Source organism: Calonectris borealis, chromosome 4 (assembly GCF_964195595.1).
Source record: "Calonectris borealis chromosome 4, bCalBor7.hap1.2, whole genome shotgun sequence".
Taxonomy (NCBI): Eukaryota; Metazoa; Chordata; class Aves; order Procellariiformes; family Procellariidae; genus Calonectris; species Calonectris borealis.
This window is the reverse complement of record NC_134315.1, coordinates 1,567,762-1,590,736: the sequence shown is the minus strand read 5'-3', so window position 1 is coordinate 1,590,736 and position 22,975 is coordinate 1,567,762. Positions and strand designations below refer to the sequence as shown.

At 50.6% G+C, this 22,975-nt stretch overlaps 1 protein-coding gene across 3 annotated transcripts in view; it reads left to right on the top strand.

Annotated features, from left to right (window-relative positions):
* Positions 1-22,763, top strand: part of EXOC6B (exocyst complex component 6B) — a 307,149-nt gene extending 284,386 nt beyond the window's left edge. For all 3 annotated transcript variants that reach the window (XM_075148335.1, XM_075148336.1, XM_075148333.1), the window contains 2 exons: positions 11,822-11,934; positions 17,018-22,763. In XM_075148335.1, coding sequence (XP_075004436.1) covers positions 11,822-11,934; positions 17,018-17,144 — 240 coding nt within the window. In that variant the 3' untranslated portion in view covers positions 17,145-22,763. The remainder of the gene's footprint in view (positions 1-11,821; positions 11,935-17,017) is intronic.
* Positions 22,764-22,975: the final 212 nt, after the last annotated feature.

Here is a 22,975-nt window from a genome sequence, read left to right as displayed (position 1 = left end):
CATAGGGGGAAAAATGAGAACACAGTCAAATTGGACCCCAGGGCAAGGCTCGCCGAGAACAATAGATCTGCTAAACAAAACCGCCGAGGATAAGGAGGAAGTTATCATGAAAAGCGGGGGATATATTAGTTTAGTTTTGAGTGTTCTTTTAAAAAAAAAAAAAAAAGGAAGGCATTTCAAGCACTTGAACTTGAGCGTATCTATTTCGCCGCCCAGACGCTCTCCTCTCGAATGGCCGAGTGACCTCTGCGGCAGGAATCGCCGCCGCCAGCGCGGATGCCGAGCTCTCCCTTTCCGTACGTCTCAGCTGGGAGATGAAGAGGCGGCTGCCTCTGCCTCCCGTCACACGTGTGTCTCGAAAATAAATGGGAGGACGGCGACGGGCTGCAATGCTTTGCGTGAAGAGGGCAGCCAGAGTTTAGGAGGCCGTGGCCTGAGAAAGGTTTCCTGCTGGGTGAAGGGACCGCCGGACCCGTTATCACTCCTTGTTGCTCTTTTCTTTTTGCTTTTTCTTGGGTCTTTTGAGCAGAAAGCCGTGCAAGCCCTCCACGGGTCATCCCCGCTCGCGGTGGGCACCCGGAGCCGCTCGCTCCTACGGGAGCTGCCGCAGAGCCCGTACACAACTCATTGCATGCACGGGAGCAGAGGACAGCACAGGAGCTGCTCTCTCTCTCTCCTGTTCCCTCAAATAGCTGCTTCTCCATCTCCTGCCCGTGCCGGTGCACGCCAGGCTGGTTCCCGGCGGCTCCCGGCGTTTCCATCGCTCCCCCTGCCCGAGGACGACGGGAGGAAGCGCGCCGATAATGCTCATTAAATTTATAGCCGTGTTGCGCTGTAATGTTTAATCAAGGTTACGTGACTGTGTGCTGCCGCGCAGGGTACAAGTTCAATGCAAGGTGAATCTTGTCTGAGATAATCTGAAAGTTCATTCGGAGGTGAAGGCAGCGGCAGCTTCTCATAGACCGGCTGGGGTTAGCGAGAGGTCACCTCTTTTTATTTTTTTTTTTAATCCCCTTTTTTAATCTGTAAACAAAAGAAAAACACAACTTTGCAGAGGACTTGGCATCAGCTGAGCAACAGGAAAAATAATTGTGGCGTGCTGGCCCCACGGTGCGGTTTGGTACCCGGCGAGCGCCCGGCTGCGGGGCTCGGGGAAGGTGACGCCGGTGCCTTTAGGGACGGCAGGAGCGGTTTAATTCAAATATCGTGGCTTTCTTGCACCGTGGAAAGGAGGGACGCTAACTGCTGAGCTCAGAAAGACATCGCTGGCTTGCCTGTCCCTGCTCCCTGCTGCCGGTGGGGCCCCCCCGGCGGGGAAGACACCACGCAGTGCCCCTCACCGGGGTATCTGGGCATCACGTCCTGGCTGCCGGTGGCACCAAGCAGGGCTTTATTTATCTAAAAAGGTGGCTCAGTTGTCTTCTGGGCAGACCCTGATCACTCTGCGGGTACCTAGATTTGCTGCTGAACTGTCAGTGGATGGGAAGCGTTAACCCTTCCTGGCCCAAAAGCTTTCCGGCTGGGAATACCTGCTCTGTCGATTAATTGGGAATATTTTCCCCTAGAAAGGTGGCATTTAAAGTGATTTTTTTTTTCCCCTCTTCTACTGTAGGGTCGATGATGGAGGTGGTTTGTGTATAGGCTTATTTGGAGGACCGCTGCTTTTCTCCCCTCTTAACCCGCTTTCCTGTGTTTAGGGGGTTTTGTATGTTTTTTGTGCTCTTGCTAACTCTTCTCCTTCCTTACTAAAGCATCCTGACCTGCAGCTGAGATTTGGTATGTTATTTCTTAACATTTTCTTCAGAGCAGCTGATTTTGAAGTGTGGGTCAGGCAGGGCGAGCCAGATAAATGCAGGAGGCTATAGGCACCCGGACTTTAGCAGCAGAGAAGGTATTTCTGTATACAAGGGGTACCTGCACACACGATGCCATCATCTCCCCATCACGGAGCAGGGGGTCTTTTTCCGTTAGCAAACCCAGCTTCTCCTCCCCGTAATAATGCTTCAAAAACACTTCTAAGAACAATTCTCTACAAGCTGAGCGCTTTCCAAGCATTGCATCCCAAATCTGGTCCCTGTAACCTCAGATGCTGACCCCAAGCATTTAGCCTGGCTCCATCCTTACCGGGCAGAGCGATGGACGCACCTCCCCGCCGTGCCCACCAAAGATCTGAGCCGGAGAGGCTACCGGGGGGATGCTTCTAAAGGAGACATCTTTGCTTCGGGAATGAATCCTGCTTTGTGATGGTTAAATGGAAACGTAAAGTGTTATTCAATAGCGGTCCCCGGAGAACGGTCTTCCGAGGCTCTTTCATTTCTTTTGGCCGCTGCCCAGTATTGTCTCTTTGTCTTATGCAGATTGTAGGATCTGGAGGGTGGAAATACGGTCATCTTCTCTGGGCGGAAAGCACCATGCAAACTTGTGAACCTGCGTGGAGAATTTGATGAGTCTAAATAATTAGTTTTATGAGTGCAAATTGGCTACTAAATCCAGCAGGGCAGAGTTTCCTTTTGTTCTTTTGGCCATTCATAAAATCCCCCATCTGGGTGGTTATCGCTAGAACCGACTGATTTTATTCTGAAACGTTGAAATCCCAGTGGTTTTGTACCAAATAATTTTCATGCCGTGTTTTTTTTTCAAGCAGCATTGCACAGTGCTTTGCGATGGTCAGAGAAACTTGGGATTTCCCTAGAATTCAGTTTAGCTTTCCCTGCGGGCAAGCCTCCAGTGAATGACTAAAGCCACGATCCCGCACCATCAAAGGCGGTAGGAGCGTGAACGAAGCTGGTAGGGACTTTCCAGCCATCTTCAAGACTGTCACCGTAACACGACGTGCCAGTCCTCGGCGTCCCCACCCTTCGCTTTGCATCGCTTCTCTTGAAGCCCGACAACCTTTCATGGCTCCTTCATGTGGTTTCGTGCCGCAGGTTGGGAGGAGAAGGTGGATTCCTCAAAACCATATTTAACCCCAAAGGGAGGGTTTTTTGCCATAAGTGCGGAAGTGAGCTACAATCAGAAACGCAACATTTTTCGGGTAAAATTGTGTTTGTTAAGATTTTAACGAGGCCCATGGAATAAATATCTTCTGAAACAGTAGAAAAGTCAAACCGTGTAATTACAGCGTTACTTCAAAGCAGGTGGAAAGCCAGAGGTTTTCCTCCTAATAAACGATGAACATTTGCAGATGGAAAACCAGAAGACCTTTCTGCGCCCACAGTGCAGGGAAAAAGCTTTCTGGAGACCTTCCCCTGGAAATCTGATGTAAGAAATACAAAAACCTATAAACAGGTAATAATATGAATCTGAAAATAATCCAGACTGGACAGATTAGGGCTTTGTGGGTCTCAAACCTTTCTCCGTTACATACTGTCCCATCTGCCATAAATCTTTCCAGATTCTTCTCATGTGTTTTCCAAGAACTGTTTCACTTTTGCAGATATAAGTAAACAGGAGAAAAAAAAAAAAGATAAAATTGCTGCCTTAACTTGCAAAATCAATCCAGTTAAAATGTGAGATGAGGAACTTGGAATCAGTTCTCCTCCCTCCAGCATGAGCGTTTAGGAGGAAGGACAGCCCAAGGTAAGACATCTGCCCAGGAGACCTGGAGGGGTCACTTGAGCGTAGAGTTATGTGCCTTACAGAGAGGTCCAAGCAGGCTGGACAGTACTCTCTGATCTGCAGTAACTCCTAGAAGTCGATCTCTCTCTTGCAGGCAGGTCTGGTAAGCACCTAAAATAAGATTGACCATCCCTGAGCTCCATGTGCTTGTGCATCGCATTGGCTTGGTTACTGCAGGTGCTCTCCACCCCCTCGCACAAAGTACGCTCAATACGTAGAGCAGATCTTAGTTTCCAGTGAAATTGGTGACAAATCTGCTACTGCTTTCATTTAGGCCACGATTTTACGCTCCGTGTCTTTCACAAATAAATGAACAAACATCAGGTTCCAATTCCTGATGCCTTTTCTTCTTAGTAATGCTATTGTCCAAACCCACGTCTCCCCATGGGTTAGAGTATTTCTTTCTCTTTCAGTATTCCTTTCCCACGAGGCATAATTGAAACCTCACCAAAATAAATTATTTTGAATGTACTTGTCTGTGGCTGCTGATGTTGGAAACTCTTCGGGCTTTTGTACTCCGTAACAATTACCCGCTGGCTGGTAGTAGGGGCTGCTCAACCGGTGGTGGGGATGGGTTGTGGGCAAGCTTAGGCATGGGCAAACTGGGAATTGGCACTGGTTTGGGTTCAGTAGTTTCTTGTGCTTTTATGGAGGTACCCATCAGGACCGGGTCTTACCTGGGTGTTTTCTGGTCCCGCTGGAAGCGTCTTGTCCCTTCGTACAGGTGGGTTTAGGTGGAACGATGGTAGAACTCAAGTGCTGCCTTCCTCTGAGTCTCTTGTTGTCACCTTTATCAAAAGAGCTGTGGTGTTCAATTAGCAAAGCAAGCTTTTTGAAGAAAAGATCTCAGTAGGTTTGTAAGCTAACAGTGTGATCTCTTGCAAACTAAAGCACAGCTGGTTTGTAGAAGGTGTTGGGTCAAAAGCTGCTCATTCTGTGTGCTGCCCGCAACAAAGACTGGGGAAGAGGAGCATCAGACTTAGAGGTTATGAGGATAAGGAGGGATAATAGAGCTTTTTAGAGCTGGGTTCAGCTTGGTTCTGAAAATATTCTCTCCTTCTGCTCCCAGAAAGCAAGAGCAGTTGCTCATGGACATGACCATCAGCAGGTTTCAGGGCAGGAGTGCTGCCTCCAGCTAGGGGACCCCCGAACCCGACTTAATTAACACTGCTCTGCGCCCTGGCATCCAGGGGACATAAAGCTCCTCGTCACCTGACGGTAACCATGTGGCATAGCTGTCCTTTCCATGTTGATCTGAACCTCCCCCAAAAACCCACTGCAAGGAAGATCTCACGCACCCGCTGTTGGCACCACCGAGACCTAAGCCAGGCTCTTCCAGACGCCTGCCTGTCTCCTGCTTTAAGTCACAGCAAGTTAACTCTAATTCCCTTAGCTTGGTTGGATGTGAGAAATCTGGGATAATTGCGTTTAAATTTGTTGAAACAGGTTGCAAGATTTGCCAGCTAATGGTCTTGAGTCGTCTTTCCCTTTTCATCCTTCGGAGTGTGTGCGCCTGTGCTGATGGTGTTTGTTTTGGGGTTTTTTAGTAGCAGTTGGTGCTTTGCAGAAGGCACATCAGGCAGCAGCACCTCGCAGCCCAGCTCTGGCCAGCTCCAACGTGTGGTCCCTGAGCACCATGGAAAGTCAATAGCTCTGAGTAGAGAAGAGTTTGTCTCCTGCTGCACGTGTGCTTGGAGGAAAAAGAACTAAAAGGGTAACTAACAGCTGCAGGGACAGAAGAATTCCCTAATTTGCGCTTTTATCAAAGGGAAGGTTTAGTTCTTTCTGGGATGTTTCTCACCAGCCCTCCCACCGTCTTGTCGCTGGTGGATCTGCTGATACTGTGATGGTGTTGGCAGAGGAAAGTCCTTTTCAAGTCATCTTGATGCTCTGTCTTGTCACTGGGAGTAAATATCGTGGTGGATAAGAGGGGAAGGGCTGTTTGTTTTTGGGGTAGAATCACGGAACCATAGAACAGCCCAGGTTAGAAGGGACCTTGAAAGATCATCTGGTCCAACCTTTTGTGGGAAAGGAAGCCTAGATGAGATTATCTAGCACCCTGTCCCATCACATCTTGAAAACCTCCAGCAATGGGGACTCCACCACATCCCCGGGGAAGTTGTTCCAGTGAACGATTGTTCTCACTGTAAGAAATTTCTTTCTCTTATTGAGATGAAACCTCTCCTGGTGCAACTTGGCGACATTACCCCTTGTCTTCTCCATGTGGCTCCTTGTAAAGGGAGAGTCTTCATCATCCTTATAGCTACCCTTTAAGTACTGGAATACTGTGATGAGGGTCCCCCTGAGCCTTCAATTCTCCAGGAAAAGACCTAGACCTTGAAATAAAGTGAGAGTTAGTCTTCAGGATGGGGTTGTTTCTCCTTTCACCATCCAGTTACTGTGTAGCCATGAGGCTCTTGTGCCAGATTGCATCTGGTGAAGGCTCTTTTATAAATACTGATAGTTCATGTGTGATTTTGGCTCTGCAAAGTCAGGATATTAAAAAGCAGAAGGGCCGGGGCACGAGGGAAGACATGGACGCGAGCGCAGAGGTGATGACGGCTCTTTTGACTTTAACAGGACCGAGGTGCATGTCTTTTATGCAACCAAATCCCTTTGGAAGGGACTGAAAAAGCAAAAAGTTTGCTTGCTGGGGAGCAGAAAGATGTGGTTTCCATTTCTGGCTGGACTGCAGCTCCGGTTGTGAACAGTTACTCTTCGCTTTTAATTCGGATGAGTTTTGCTTCTTGCTCCAGTGGATGTAACATCATGTCCGGTGTGGTGGCGGTTCTGTCCCGGGAAGCTCTTCTCTCTGCTAACGGGATGATCGCCCTCCTCTTCCAGTGGACTTGTCCATGAGCCCAGAGCATTTGGTGTGTCTCAAGTTTCCTGCAGGTCGAAGCGTTTGGGTGCAAATCCCTGTTTGTGGATGCTCAGAGTGGCACTGCATCAGTTCAGAAGAGGGAAAAGAGAAAAAAAGAAGAGCTAGGTGTTGCATGAAGTCGGGGAATTCAGGAATTTTGATCTGCCCTGCGGTAACACTTGACCTTCATCTCTCAGGCTTGAGGAGGGGAGGAGAGGTCCTTGGGGCCGGGAGGATCCTGTATCCAGAGTTATCCCTGCAACATCATCCTGACTTCTTCAAGATAGGACAAGGGTTTTTCGCGTGGGTTTATTTTCATCTTGGAAAACACGGGTCTCCCTTTCCTGCCATCTTCTTTATCTCTAGCCACCGTGCATCACCTCCCAGGTTTGGGCAGAGCCCGCTGTGACGCTGGTGCAAGCGTGCAAATGCTGGTGCTTTCTTTGCTCTTATTCCAGGGGAGCTGGCAGAGCTTGCAAACTGTGTTTTGAGTCAGTTTGGATTCACATTACATTATTTCTGGCTTGGCTGAAAGAATTTTATCCAGATTCAGCGCTGTCGTCTTGTGTCAGACAGAACATACTGTCCCGCTTTGCTTTGCATCTGGAGGGAGAAGCTTGCAAAGTCATTGCGATGTCCCCATTTCCTTCGCCACCAGTGTGCAATTAAGTTGCAACCATCCTTTCCCTGTACCTGATGTGAAGGCTGTAAAAACATGCCTCTGCTTCGAAAAAAATGACGTTTTTGAAGAGTTTGAGATGGTGATATTACAAGGGGAGTGAAAAGGTAGTGTTTTTCGAGGTGGAACGGAGGGAAGTGGGGAGAAAGTGCTTCTCAGCCCCTGCCAAGGGGAGCCTGGGGCAGGGCTGGGAACTGGTTCCCAGTTTAACTCTTTCTTTCCAGCGTTGCCCTCTCTTGAATCGCCATTTGAGTAAAAGTTCATATATGTGTATAAAAACAATTTTCTTTTTTTTTTGCCTACCTTTCCTTCGGCAGCATATTCAAACCATTCCCCATGTCTTCATTTTTATAAATATAGAGGTGAACCTCTCCCCGCTCTTGCGGCAAAGATGCTTCTCGTGCCCCGGGAAGCTGCAGGTTCGCAGCCCTGCTCTGCGCGCGCAGCACGTCTGCAGCTCTCCGAGCTTATTCCGCTTCCATATCACCACGCTAAAAGCTCCTTTTTTTTTCTCCCCTCGTCTTTGCCTTTCCCCTCAGTGTATGTCCTGTCGAGTTTGATTTATAGCCTTGAAAAGGAGACTCCAGTTTCAAGAATTAATGGTATTTGCATATTTTATTTGGAATCTCCCCCGGCAGGCCTGCCGCAGCCCAGCGCCGCCGCACAGGCGGGTTTTTCCTTTCCTTTTTCTTTTTTTTTTTTTTTTTTCCTTCGTTCGTTCAGATTTAGCAGCAGAGGTGAAAAGTTTAAACAGTAAAACCAATAAAACCACGTTTATGTGACAGATAAATCGTTTCGAGACAGCTTGCCCTGAGCCGTCAGGCTTCCTCCTGCAAGACCTTCTCTCCTTCGGAGCACGACCCGCGGCAGAGCCCTGCGAGCGCCGGCGATGCCCTGCGCCGCGCGGCAGCCGGGGGCCAAAGGTGCCGGCCCCGGCTATCCTCGGACCTGCCTCGCCGGCAAGATTGATGTGGGCAAACAGTTGTAAAATACACAGGCCATCCGTCACTGTCGTGGGCCGGCCGGGGGGAGTCTGGCTCTCCCAGTGCTTGGGGAAGGTCCAGCCCAGGGTGGGAGCGCATTTAGGATGGGGCTTATTTAGAGTCATAGAATCATTAAGGTTGGAAAAGACCTCTAAGATCATCGTGTCCAACTGTCAACCCAACACACCATGCCCACTGCACCATGTCCCTAAGCGCCTCATCTACCTGTCTTTTAAATACCTCCAGGGATGGTGACTCCACCACTTCCCTGGGCAGCCTGTTCCAAGGCCTGACCACTCTTTCAGTAAAGAAATTTCTCCTAATGTCCAACCTAAACCTCCCCTGGCACAACTTGAGGCCATTTCCTCTCGTCCTATCGCTGTTACTTGGGAGAAGAGACCAACCCCCACCTCACTACAACCTCCTTTCAGGGAGTTGTAGAGCGCGATGAGGTCTCCCCTCAGCCTCCTCTTCTCCAGGCTGAACACCCCCAGTTCCCTCAGCCGCTCCCCATCAGACTTGTGCTCCAGGCCCTTCACCAGCTTCGTTGCCCTCCTCTGGACACGCTCCAGCACCTCCATGTCCTTCTTGTCATGAGGGGCCCAGAACTGAACACAGGATTCGAGGTGCGGCCCCACCAGTGCCCAGTACAGGGGCACGATCACCTCCCTGCTCCTGCTGGCCACACCAGTTCTGATACAGGCCAGGGTGCCGCTGGCCTTCTTGGCCACCTGGGCACACTGCCGGCTCATGTTCAGTCGCTGCCGACCAGCACCCCCAGGTCGTTGGGGTTTCTCTCAAATGTGCCTGTTGCACTCTTGTAGCGATGCGTGCAGCTGAAGCTACCTGAACGGTGGGATGGATCAGAGTAAAATCATAGAATCACAGAATGGTTTGGGTTGGAAGGGACCTTTGAAGATCATCTAGTCCAACCCCCTGCCGTGGGCAGCGACATCTTCCACTAGATCAGGTTGCTCAAAACCTCGTCCAACCTGGCCTTGAACACTTCCAGGGATATGACAACCACAACTTCTCTGGGTAACCTGGCCCAGTGTCTCACCATCCTCATAGTAAAACCTTTCTTCCTTATGTCCAATCTAAATCTACCCGCTTTCAGTTTAAAACTATTGCCCCTTGTCCTGTACGGGACAAGTAAAAAGTCTCTCTCCATCTTTCTTATAAGCCCCTTTAAGCACTGAAAGGCCGCAATAAGGTCTCCCCGAAGCCTTCTCTTCTCCAGGCTGAACAACCCAACTCTCTCAGCCTGTCCTCACAGCAGAGGTGTTCCAGCCCTCGGGCCATTTTCGTGGCCTCCTCTGGACCTGCTCCAACAGGTCCATGTTAAAACAGGTCCATAAAATAACTTACCTTCATGCTGATGCCAGCACAATGGAAGGTGTGGTGGTGCACCTTCAACGCTGGTAGAGCTCAGCAGACTGGCAGCCTCATGCGGGGGAGCTGCATTGCTTCCACCCGGCTGAGTTGAACTGAGTTGGAGTAGAGCTGAAGCAAAGCTGTGGGACGGGGATGGCCATCAGGCCAAGGACAGTGTGCCATCCCAGCCGCTCATCACCTGGCTCTGGTGGGAATGGCAAGCGTTGGCTTGGGCTCCCGAGCTGGAGAGCAAGGGTTGAGCTGCCCTAGTTCATCCGAGTTTTGCTTAAAAATCTCCCCATGTGGGATTGGCCACACTCTTTCAGAGACATCTGTGGGAGGTTTCTCCAAGTCCTTTCCTTACCCATCCTCTGAGCTCCTGCATGGTTCCCCGAGCCTCTGCTGTCTCCCCAAGCCTCCTGTTTATAACACCTCCTGATGCGTTTTATTTTGTCTTCGCCTAATCTTCCCACTTCTAATCATCACCTTTTTATTTTGGTTCTTCTTTTGTCCCTTCCTCCTGGGGCTTTATTTCCACTCCCCATGAACATCAGGGCCACTCGACGGCCCGGCCATGCACTTTCTGTGGCCATAGCTCGTGCTGCTTTGTTCATGGTTTGCCAGAGGCACGTTCAGCCCCCCCAGGGCCACCAGCAAGAGGACTTTGGTGCGTTGGGGAGGGGTCTGATTTAGCTGTACAACCCTGCAGCTTCCCCCAGCAGCCGGCAAACCCGATAGAAGAGTTTTGGCCCCGCTGTGCTGTATGAAAAGAGCCTGTGAAATCATATTTAAGGTTGTCTCTTGAAGGTGCCCTTTGGAAAAAACTCCTGCCGATGACGTTCAACTCGGGTTTGTAGTTAACACAATGGACCCGTCGTACAAAGCCGCGCGAGACCGCGGGCTGGAAAAGCCCTCTTAGGTCCCGGCTAATCCATCCCCCCCACCAGCCCGGGGGATTGTTCCCGAGAGCTTGTTTTCTTTGCCCTGACCTACATAGTCAAAAAGAATCTTGTTGCACATTTTTGTTTTGTACCTTGAGGTCTCAGAGGAGCCAAATCCCCTTCTTGGCGGGGCGGGATGTGTTGTTAAACAGTGCTGGCGTCTCCAGGAAAACCATGGAGACGCGGGGACAATGAGCCCTCTATGGTCCTCGCTTGGCCGCGGGATGGTCCTTCTTCTCTGGGCTTCAGCGGTGGGTGCCGGGACGCGCAGACACGGGCGATGAAGATGTCCATGCACTTGGCAGCCTGTCCTGCAATAGCGAGGTCACAGCAGCTCTCCAAGGCAGAAGGTCGGGGGGAAAATGCAGCTGCTCTTAATTAACCTGTTTTAGATGATGGAGGTGAAGGCTGGATCTCATACAGCCTCAGCTGTGCTCTCCTGGGTGGGTGGAGAGGCAAGTCCTCTTAGGGGTGAGGAGGTCCTCGTGTGGGAAAGATGTGGGAGCTCCTGTTCGGGTTTTAAGGAAAATAAGGATGTGAAAGTTGGGGTGGAAGAGGGCATTTAGGAAACCTGGGCTGTAGTTTGCTCCTTCCTCATCCAAATCAGCTGGGAGCGATGGGGCGCTGAGGGGGTCCTTTGTGGAGGTGAAGGGCTTCAGGTGCGAATTTTGGGGGGTCTGCAGCAGGGACTGTCACAGACAGCTGAACTAATCCACTTTTTCCTTCCCCCGCAGCTGGGGGCTGGTGGTTTCTCTTACAAAGGTCTGGAAACCACCTGGGACTCCCAGTCTCCTCTGGTAGCTGCGTTCACCCAAGATAAACCCTGGATGGGTCCCACACCTCCCCGGGGAGCTCTCGTCAGTAGAGACACTTACAAAGTGCTTGGAAGGTGTTGAGATGGAGCAAGCGTGATGAGAAGTCCTTGTGGCATGCTTCAAATGATGCTGGGGGTTATCTGGGGACAGAAGAAGTTTGTGGTGACTTCGACCCCCAAAAGTGCCCTCCTGCCATAGCTGGAGGGTGCTGGGGTTCTTTGCCACCCACCTTCTTGGGGTGTCTTAGTCCCCATATCACCACCACCGCTAGTTCAGGGGATAGAGATAATGTAGCAGGAGTGCACCATGGCTAAATTAATATAGTCATACATAAATTCACGTTAAATATTAATAAATTAATAATTAAATACAAATAAGTTAATAATTAAATATTAGCAGAGTAATATTAAATAAACTAATAAAGACTGCAAACCATTTTTCGTGGTTAACGCCACCTGCCCAGGATCTTTGCCAGCTTTCAGATAAACCACCGCCAGCTTTTTAAAATCTTATATCTGTTTGTTTTTTCTTTCCGGTGGCTGCTTCAGCTCTTAGATCTGTTCATCCAGTGGGACTGGTCAACGTATTTAGCGGACTACGGGCAGCCCACGTGCAAGTATCTTCGTGTGAACCCGACGACAGCCCTCATCCTGCTGGAAAAGTGAGTGTGGGTCCGGACACCCGGGATAGTTTTCACCCCCATCTCGCGTTGGGCAAGCGCGAGTTTTAGCAGCTCATTCCATTGCGCGCGGTGCCTGGACGGAGCGGCCTGGGGAGCAGGAGGCTCCTTGTGATCCAGCGAGCAAAGCTTTCACCCCCGGGTGAACAGTGGGAGCTCAAATAGAAAAATCCTATTTATTTTACCCCACTAACCTGAATCCCAGGTTTTGGATCAAAATGCATTGGCTTGGCTGAGGGTCTGTCTTTGCTTCACTCTTAAGCGGAGTTTGCCTTGCCTTACAACAGAATTCCACTGTAAAGGTGTATCTCAAGCCCCCAAAATCATTTAAAATTTGCTAGCCTGCAGGCATGTGTAGCTGCCCCAAGCCTGGCAGTGTTTTAAGAGGCGTTTGGACAATGCCCTTAACAACACGCTTTAACTTTTGGTCAGCCCGGAATTGGTCAGGCAGTTGGACCAGATGATCGCTGTAGGACCCTTCCAACCGAAAAAGTTCTGTTCTCTTCTGTTCTCTTCTGTTCTCTTCTGTTCTGTTCTATCTCCCTTCTGTTGGATCCACGGAGAGGATCAAGTGCTAAAAGCCCAGCTATGGGACAGACAGTGTCTTTAGGTGGCTGTGTGCTCCAGGGCTTGCCCTTAGCAAGGACATGCTCTTTGATAAGGCTGAATCTGAGCCTCTTTGAAGCCTGTAGTTCATACGCTTGGCACAACTTCAGCCCTGGAGATGCGCCGGGATGCGCCGGGCGAGCAGCGCGTGGCCTCTGCGGGGCTTTGGGGGAGGCTTGTGCCAGTCCTACAAGCCAGCAGCAAGGAGGGAAAGCCCATGAGTTTGCTGCAGACCCAAAGAGTGGGATTTGCTTCGCTTGTAACCCCTCTAGCACGTGGGAGAGAAGTCACCTGTCCTGCCCTTGGTAGGAGGTGGCCCAGATGACAATTTCTCTGGTAGACTTCCAGGCTCTTATTGGGAGGATCAGCCCTACTCCTGCCCCTTTGCTACTGTCAGACCTCATAGCTGCTCTTCCAGCTGAGCTGGCAGAGAAGTAACCTGCCAAAAACAGTAATTAATAATTTTCCTAGCAGCTCGTACCATGGGCACTCCATTGCTAAGTTCTGCATGGAGAAGCAGGCAAGATAAGTGAGTTTGCAGTCGGATTTGGTTAGGTTTACCATGAAATCAGACCCTTAGGAGGAGTCTGAGTTGTTTTTTGGAGTTCCCCTCTTTCTCCATTGCTGGCAGAAGAGAAGATGACTAGTTTAGAGTTGGGGCTACGCTTTTGGAAGACCGACCTTGGTGTGCTTCTGAGCTTTGGAGTTGCATCTGTATTACCTGTGGTCCACGTAACCACACTGCCTCCTCTCCCGCAGAGGGGAATAGCTAATTTCTCAGCAACTCATGACATCCAAACATTATCAATACGGTAGACAGGGACTAAACTTAGGTAGTTGCTGTGTGTAAAGCACTTTTATACATTATAGCATTGTTTTTATATACAAATTTATATGTGCTGTGTAATATGTTGTGTTATTCGCAACGTATTTGCAACCTGTTATCCATGATGGAAAAGCGTGAGGTATATTCAGAGCTATCAATAAAATAGTAAAAATCTGAGAGCTTGGACATGAAGCAGCTGGAGGAGCGGGGGAACTGGGAGCAGGCAGTGAACTGGGATCTGTGGCAGTTGCTGGGAAGGCAGTGGGACAGCAGGAGGGCAGCTCTGTGCTCCTGGCCATTTTCCCCAGGTAGTACTTGAGCGCACAGCGTCCATGCTCAGTAGTGGTATTTAAAAGCCACGAACGCCGGCTCGGCTTGCCAGCCTTCTCCCCAAAAAAGATCTCGTTTGAAGGGCAACCTTCACGTATCCGATTTGCTTTCCGGAGGCAGCCCCGGTGGAGTCACCGGCTTGGCACTTGCATCTCCCGCATCCTCGTGGCGTGGCATCGCCTGTGTGGCATCGCCTGCATGCTTCGGCGGGCCCTGTCCTCTCCCCGCTCGGGCTTCAAGCCCTTTGGGGAGTCTCCGTGCATCATCCACCAGCTCCAGCTCCCCTGAGATCTGCACTGACCTGGCCATAGCTTCAGGCACGTCCGCTCCCCTCCGCGCTCCGAGCCCACTTCCCCAGCCCTCTCCGAAGGCAGCCGAGCTTTGCCAACAAGGCGACGTGAAATTCTGATCCGCTGGTTCGTTTTGTAACTTGTTTTCATCATTATCTCTTTTCCTCATCACACATCTCTCATAGGATATCACGAGTGTAAGTATGCTGCTTGCTTGGGCTTTTACCCTCACCTCGCAGTGACTTTATTGTTTGATTTAAATGGAGCACTAAACGATCTAAATGCAAGCTGTCTTTGAAACGGTTCCCTCCGGTAACTTTATCGTCTCAAATGCACTAATTAGAGGTAAAAGAGGAGCTTTTACTCTGTTGATTTTTTTCCTTATAGATTAATTTAAACAAAGCTTGGCTCTATTGAAGGTGGTGTTCGTTGACCGGGATGGGGACAGCGCTGAGCTCTCTCTTTCCCTTCCTCTTACTTTTAATTCTTGCGCTAACGCACAGGGACCACGTTACAAAACCGGGCTCGGATGTCCCAGGGCTCTGCAGGCACATGCTTAAAGAAATAAAAGTATCGATCCTCCAAAGAGCTGCTGAGCTGCTCGAAAGCATGGCCTGGCCTCTTTCAAAGCTGATATTCCTGGTGTCTGGATGCACCGCTTGATCAGGGACTGCGTGCTGCCTATAGCCGAATGCTGGAAAAGAAACAGGCCGGCATTTCTGAACACCTTTGACACCGACCGCGTTACGTTGGCTCAGTGTCCGTCTGCAGGGCGGCAGGACGGGAGCCGGCGTGGTCTCCTCGAGCAGATCTGCAAGCTCAGCCTCTCCCAAGGATGCAGCCGCTCCCGACACTGCCTCATCCCTGGCACAGCACACCCAAATTCTGCAGGATTTTGTGTCCTGTAGGCAACTTCATTCGTTAATAATACTTAATAGCTTAGTGCCTCTACCTTCACATGATGTCTGAAGATACCAGCAGCTCCCGACACTCACCCCCACTTTAACAGATCCACCTGCGTGGGTTTGTTTTGGGATCGGTGCTCTGACTGCTTTTTCATCCCAATCCAGTAGCTTTATCCATACAACTCCTTTCTAATCATTCAAACACGTGCAAAGGTTTTCTTGCATACGACATGCGTTACTTCAAAAAGCATTTCATGGACCTGAACAGGTCCCACGGGATCGGAGATGGCTCCGAGGATGCCCAGGATGAGAGGGCTCTTAGGGCAGAGGATGCTCTGCTGTAAATTCCCCGTGCGTTGCCGGGGGTAGCAGCAGCAGCCAGTGATGGAGAGTGATGGGTACAGCGCTGGGTGGAGGTTTCTGAAGGTACAGGTCTACTCTCAGCACCTCATAGCCTGTGAAATAGAAACAGGGCTCTCAGCCCTCCTGGTAAAGGGCTTGGAGACCCGCTGGAGCCGTACAGCACTGCCGGAGGAACGGGCGTCCCGCGGGAGGATGGTTATTGCCAAAATTCATGACACTGTGACACCTCTAACTGTGAGCGACTCGAAAACCCCGCTTCCCATCGGTGCGATCGCTCCCCGGTTCTTGAGGCGGAGCAGCTGGCAACCTGCTTTGGTTAAAAAAAATAGAGAAAGAGAAAAAGTAATACTTACTTTGCTGCATAAAAGTGCTCCAAGCTATCTTGTTACTGTTGGGAAAGCAGCTCGATTGTAATCCTGTGTCTTTGGGCACTTATAACTTTAGCAAATTAGCCTTTGGGATAAAGTTGTTATCCTTGTTTCCAGTTCCAAGCTGGATGTTTTTGGGAACATTTCAGATTCCCTTTGGCTCTTTTTAGGAAGATTGAAGCATGAAAAACCTTAGATTTTTTTTTTTTTTTAATCGGTTAAATAAGCTTCAAGAGGTTTGATTTGTGCTCGGTTAACTCAAAAACCCCGGTTTGATGAAGTGCCAACTTCCCAGGGACAATCCGCGCTGTGTCCCAGTCCCTTTAATGCTTCATTTAGGTCCCCGAAGCCGAAAACACAGGCTTATGTGACTCGTCCAAAGCCATCTGTCTCTGCCAGATCTGATTCACGGAGAAAATAATTTACAAATTGTGGTATTATGAAAGAGCGGTGCCGGCTGAGAACCAGCGGGTTGGATGTTGAGGCTGATACCTTCAGGAGCTTGTTGAAGGGTTGACCCTTGTTGGGTGGTTTCCCTTCCCAGCACATGCCCTGCCTGCATAAAGCTAACGCTTGGAGTGTGCAACGAGGCCTCCTCCCCCCTCCCCCAAAATACTCATCCGCGAATGTAAGCGTGCATGAACCCCGGCTTTGCATGGCGGAGAGAGATGGAGCTGCACCAGCTTTGCCTTCAGGTCCCGTCCCACCACCCTGTTCTTCTTGTCTCTGGTTTTTTGGAGACCCTGTGGAGACCAGCACACTACTTCATGTATTAAATGTAATTAAAAAAAAATACAAATCTCAAGATTTGTAAGTTGGGGAAACCAGTGCTGGATTCCTTCCTTTAGTATAAATTATATTATACAATACTGTATAGTATTTTAAGTTCACAACTCTGAAGCTTTGTGGCTGTCACAAAAGCTGCATCTCTTGGCCGCATGCAATGCACCATTTCAAATAAGAAGCCTTAATGCTGTGGATTTGATGCTAGTTTTTTAATTTCCTCCTAATATTACAGCGTTGTCATTTACCACTTCATGAGATGACATGGGGACGTAGCAAAAGCTGTTTGGAAGGGGAGAACGAGGGGCTTTAGGGTTTCCTGCATTTTGGCATTAGAGACAGACCCTCCAGTGACATTGATTGGGATGCGCGGGGCTTAAAGCAAAAATGCAAACTGTGTAGAGCCTGCACATGGCTTGGTATGTGTCTTTACACAAATACATGATAAAAATTGAGGTAGAGCCTTTAGATGCAGTCACCTCCTCCCTCTATCAGAGCCTGAATACGGGCACTTTACATGCGATTCCTTCGTGGGGCTTGGGTGCAACGTTGCGCAGCGATACCTGTGCCATAACCTGTTTCTGCTCTGCGCAGGATGAGGGACACGAGCAGAAAAAACAACGTTTTTGCCCAGTTTCGGAAAAACGAAAGGGACAAGCAGAAGCTGATAGACACCGTGGCCAAGCAGCTCCGCAGCCTGATCAACAGCCATCACTTGTGAGGGACTCGGGGACCTCCTGCCCGCGCCGGTCCCTGCACCGCAGCCTTCCACACGCCTGGACTTGGGATTCTTGTTCAAAGAGAATATATGTATTTTTTTATTCACCTGTATAGTATTCATGAAACCTACCCTGATGACAAAATGTTCCTTGTTAAACAATCCCGGGGAAGATAGGCGGCAGTGCTCGTGAAGGCGGTGTCAGGAGTCTCCATTATAAACTCCTATTTTCAGGGGTTTATAACGTGACGGTAAATCCTGAAGCCTGAGAGAGAAGTTCACACCCAGACTATTTTTTTTTTTTTTTTTTTTTTATAAGCCAAATGGAAAGAATCGGTCTGACTTCCTTTTGTTAACTTATTCAGTTGCAGAACAAATGAAAACAAAACATATAGGGAGGAGTCGTGGTTTCAGGTTCTTCCCATGGGCTCCAGTAAAAGGAGCACGCGTTTAGAAAGAAGGTCGCCCGTTAGCGTGTCTTGCCAGCTTGCGTATTGGAGTTAGGTAGGAAAAGAGGCAAACTGATTTCCCAACTTTTCTCCTCTTTTTCCTCTAAGGGCTGATTTCCACCTTAGGCTGCAGATCGCTGGAGCTGCAACCCTTTCCCACGCGTCTGTGCTCAGCATGGCCACCCCCTGAGCTCCACCTCTAGGACCTGCCGGTGTCTTTTGGATCTGCACTGAATGTAGAAGGGCTTCGGGAGCTGCCTCGTTAGTTAGATTTGGAAAGGGAGAGCCAGAAGGTAATCTGGCAGGGTGTCCTGCGGTGCCGGTCTGGCGCTGGGATGCTGCTGCTCGCATCCAGCACGGTCGGGGAGCAGGAGAGGAGGGGTGCTCAGCAGGGACGGTGCAAAGGCAGATTGGGCTCTCCCGGTGTCCAGGGCACTCCGTTCAGGGTTTTTCCCTCTCTTTGCACCTCTTTTCTATGCTGATGTCCCATCTTCCCTCTCCTCCTGACACGGTGCAATGGGGTGAAGTCCCTCTGCTTCCCACAAGCGCTGCCTTGCTCCATGCGAGGAGCAGCCCTGCAAACTCGCCGCTGGCCAGGACGATGAGAAGGAACCTCCCTGAGGTCCCCGAAGCGGAGGCAGTGGGAGATGCCCCGTGGAGCAGCATCGCTCAGCTCCCCCCCAGCTCAGAAGTGCCTACGGACAAAATTCCCCTCCGCTCTGAAGGTGCCCAGACATCCTGTGCTCAAATCAAGGCAGCCTTTGCGGAGGACGGCAACGCAACCAACAGGACTTTAATCCCAGGGTTCAGGTTACGGAGAGAGGGGACTTTCGCCCTTATCTTCTCGTTACCCTTTTGACTCCAATTACTGCAGGTGAAAGCTTATCCAGCCGGGTCCCCCACCTCCCCAACCCTGATGTTAAAGGGAATTAAAATCTTCCTGGTGTATGTTACGGCCCTGGCAGTGCTGCTTCAGCAGGGGCACGAGCCGTGCCCATTTCCTACTGGTTTGAAGGCGGTGGGTGCTCAGCTCCAACCGCTTCGGGAAGCGGAGGGGTGTTTTGCTGACCTGCGGAGCGAGGTTTCTCCTTCCCCTCCCTCGGCGCAGACTCCTGAAGCTACGCAGGGGCAGGAGTTGTTCGAACACCACGGGATGGCATTTGGCAGAAGAGCAGCAGCACTTCCTTGGTGCATTCAGTCCCTTCGCTCTCTGACCACGCGCGCTTTTTGCTGTGTGTTTCTTGCCTGGGGAGCTCTTCTGACACTCAAACTCTGGATGCACGAAGGGGATGGTGCTTTATCTTCCCTCCTGGTTCCTCAGCAATACTTTTTTTTGTTTGTTTTCTTTTTGATAAGGGTACGTGTTAATTAACCCTGAAAGTAAATAGGCACGTTGTCAGCAGTGACCTCCCGGGGCTGCCGTCCTGTCCCAGCAGGCTCCAGTGGGTTATTTGCATTCATAGGAGGGAAAAGCCAAGCTTGGCTTTACGGTTCCTTGCATTTGGCGGGGAGGATCAGAGGTTACTTTCTTCTTAATGCCTCTTTGAAGTACATGTCAGAAGGATGGAGGAAAAAAGCAGCTGAATGGAAGTTGGTGTTAGTGTGGCCTGAAAGGCATCATCTTTGTAGATACATCTGCGTATGACCCAGCAAAGGCTTTCAGAGGGACAAGTGAAAACGAACTCAGTCCATTCCCGCTGGTGACCTCTTTCCTGCTCTCCAAAACGCTGGTCCTGAGCGTGAACCAGCCTGGGGGCTTCGCCACGGCCCCTCTGAGCCTCAGGGGGTCCCCAGCTCGATCTTGGCATCCCAAATCCTGCACAACCGAGAAGGAAAAATTGCCCAGCTTGCCCGACTCCGATGGGAAACTCTTCCTCACCAAATTGCTGGGGAAAGGAAGCAGACGGGTCCTTATGGTCCTGGCAACGATGGGAGAGCCCTCAGCCCTCCGGACACGACGTGTCCCGTGAGCTGCAGGACCACGGGACACTTATTCCTCCTCCCCATCCCTCAGCGGTGCCACCATGGGAGAGACGCGGGGACAAGAACGGGAAGGGGATGCAAAAGCAGGTGGGATCGGCTGGTCCAAGCATCAGGCCTGAGCTCCTACCCAGAGGATGGAGATCGAAACAAAAAGCCCAGCTGTCCGATGGCGGCAGCGACAGGGGAAGCTTCAGTCCACGGGGCACTTCAGTTAAGGGCCATTAAATAATAACAAGCACTTTAGAATCCTTCAGAATCGAGCTGCTACAGACGCTGGCAACGGCGTCACCGAGCATCAGCGAGCATGACAAATAAGGCACTCTGGCATTTCCAGTTTTTATTAGTGGGAGGATAGACTGTCAAACACAATTTTTAATCACTTTTGTCAGCCGCTGGCTTTGCTGCCGGGCGAGGCGGTGCTTTGCAGCCAGGATGATTTTTCTCTCCTTCGTGCTAGGTGCGGGATGAAGGGAGGAGGAGCAGGCACCGGCGGGCAGCATCGCCTCCGGTCCCCGGGACACAGGGAAGGGGCTTTGCGCTGCTGTCGGTGCGAGCGGAAAAAAGCATCCAGCTCCTGCCACCGCCTTGAAACTCCATTTTTTTCCCCCAAAGGGGTGACCCCTACATCGCATTGGGCAAGGGGTGCTCGCATAAAAACCCCAAAGCACCTGGGTCTTGGGGCAAGATCTTGTTTCAGATGCTCCAGCCGGCTCCCAGCCTTCCCCATCCCACATCTGGGCTCTCCCACCAAGCTTTGGTTAAAAGAGGAGCGACACGGTATTGCCGTGCCTGCCCGGGATGGATTTCCTCGCTCCTTCAAGTTCTGCTCGGAGAGGCCGGGATTGGGATCCTGCAAACCGGCTTCTGGCGCTCAGGACTTGCTGCTGGGAAAGTCAAACTCGGCCAAGGGAGAGATTCAGCGAGTTTCTGATTTCGGGAGGTCAAGCGCCTAACCGCAAGTCACAGAACGGGATGAAAAATGGCATTTTGGTGCTCTGGTCCTAATTAACTTTTTGTTCCAAGAGATGCAGTTCCATCCCTTCAAAATAAAATTAATCTTTTAAACAGATTGCTTAAAAAGCCCTGGAAGACATTTAAAATCCCCTCTAAATCTCTTACTAATGGTTGGTATCCTCCGATACGGATGGTATTGCTTATGAGGGAAAGGTGGTTGCTATAAATTTATAAGGAGGGGGGTGGAAAACAGGGACAGAACCCGCTGCTGTAGTCGAAGATCTGCAACCCCCAAAACAAATAATGCTGCTATTAACACCTCCGTGTACATACATTGAACCTTCCTTAGGTTGTTTTTTTAAGCAGCGGCTGTGGAAAAGACTGGGTTATCCCCCCTCTTCCCCTACCTGACAAACGTATTTCAGCACCAGTGGGGGGGTGGAGGGGAAATATTAACAAAAAAGACAAGTTTGGCTTCCTGAGAAGCAGCCGCGCGTCTTATCTTCTTTATAATCTTCAGGGGCTCTGCAAGGCAGCCCGGGGAATGGGAATAATTTTATATAAGGGCTCTAATGAGCTAACTTGCAGCCCAAACCATACCTATACATTAGGGGGACGGCCTCCGTTAGACATCAGCGCGTGTGCATGTGTGTGAGAGGGAGGAGGAGATTGTTCTGGGTGTTTTTTTATTCCTAGGGCTGGAGTTCAAGTCAGATGCTCTTAGCAATTTTGCACTTTGTTCTACATCCAACCGCAACTCCAGGCTCTGGTGGGGCGGGGAGGGGGGAGAAGCTGGCCGATGCTTTGTTCGAGGGGCTGTTTTGGTTTTGTTTTCTTAAAAATTGGCTGCTTTTGTGCTGCTACGAAAATGGATGTTTGGGCAGAAGGCGTGGGCGTTTGCATGCCGGCCCCAAACTGTTTGCAAGATGCTGGGAGGCAGCGGGGAAAGCGGAGGCTGAGCTGGAGCCGGGGCCGCTCCGGTGGCATCGCCTGCTGTCGGCACCTCCTGCGCTGAAGCTGTTTTTAGGGTAAAATCTTTTACCCCCGCAAGGTAGCGACGGTGGGAAGCAGCAGGTGAGGGAGGTTTGCGGTAGGTGTCCCTCCAGCATCCCTTCAAACCAGTCTTCAAACCCTCTGAAGGGGCGTTTTTGTCCTTGGTTGTTTCCTACCTCTCCGCCACACCTCCGTTTGGCTTTTCCCTTAATTCGGGGTTGGGTTTGGTGCTTGTTTGGAGCATCAAGTGGTTTGGAGCATCCCACGCCCCGGCTGGATGCATGTCTCATCCCCGGATGCTGCGGGGACACGGGGGTGTCTGCGCCCCATTTCCTCTGGCTCCGTGGTGCCCAGAGACCCCGCGTGTGTCCCCCCGCCAGCGCGACTCCTGTGTTTATCACGCTGCCGGGGAGCTCGGAGGGAACACAGCTCACAAATAAATCTCATCGCAAATGACTTCAAGATGGGCCCGTCTCTGCTGTCAACTGGGAGAATCGTGCGTTTGAGGGAAGCGACCCGAATACACCGTGGGATTCACCCCAAAAAGAGCGGATGGAGATGGGGCTCGGGCTGTGACCTGGGGAATGGTTGATTTGCTTCACCTCCAGAGATGATGCTGGTGGTGCTGGTGGTGCTGGTGCTGCTCTGGTCTCGAGCCCCCCTCTTGCCCCCGGGGCCGCGCTGGGTGCTCGGGGCCGGGCGGGGGGAGCTTTGGCCGCAGCGAGCATCCATCCCACCTGCAGCCCCTCCGGCTCGGGGGGCAGCACCCCAAAACCTCCGCGGGCAACTCGGGGTCGTGCTTCTGGAATCCAGTCTGCACCGAGTTGTTTCTGCCTTGGCTCATCCCTCTGATTTTATTTTGACATGAAAACACACCCGCGCCCTCATCCCCATCCCTCCCTGTCCACTGGCTGCTTCTGTTGCCTTTTCTCATTTTTTTGGGGGGGAAGGACGTGATTTTGTAAACTAATGTGGTGAAAACAGCTTTTTTTGCACAAGTCGTTGCACAATAAGGGGAAAATTTAGTAAATTAGGTTTAACTTTAAAGGGAACTTTTTTTTTTCCTTAAAACTCACTAGCAGAGCTACTGATTAAAAGAAAAAAAAAGGAGATGGACTGATTAAAAAATGGACTGCATGGTTTACAGGTTAAATTGCGTTAGAAATTAGCATGTTGATTTCGACTGTACATTTATCCTATTGTAACTTCTATTAAACAATACAGCATATAACTGTTTAAATAAGTGCCTGTGGCTGTGTGCATCGCTGCGAAGGCATTGCCTTTGTCTTCACCTCGCCGGAAAAAAGTCCTAAATCCCACAAAACACAAAATTCAACATCCCTTTTGTACAACCAGCAGAGATTTGCTGCTGAAACACCTGGATTTATGGATTGTCCCATGGGGAAACGACCCCTTAACGAGTGCTGGCTCCCGCACCCCGGGTTGCATTGCCAT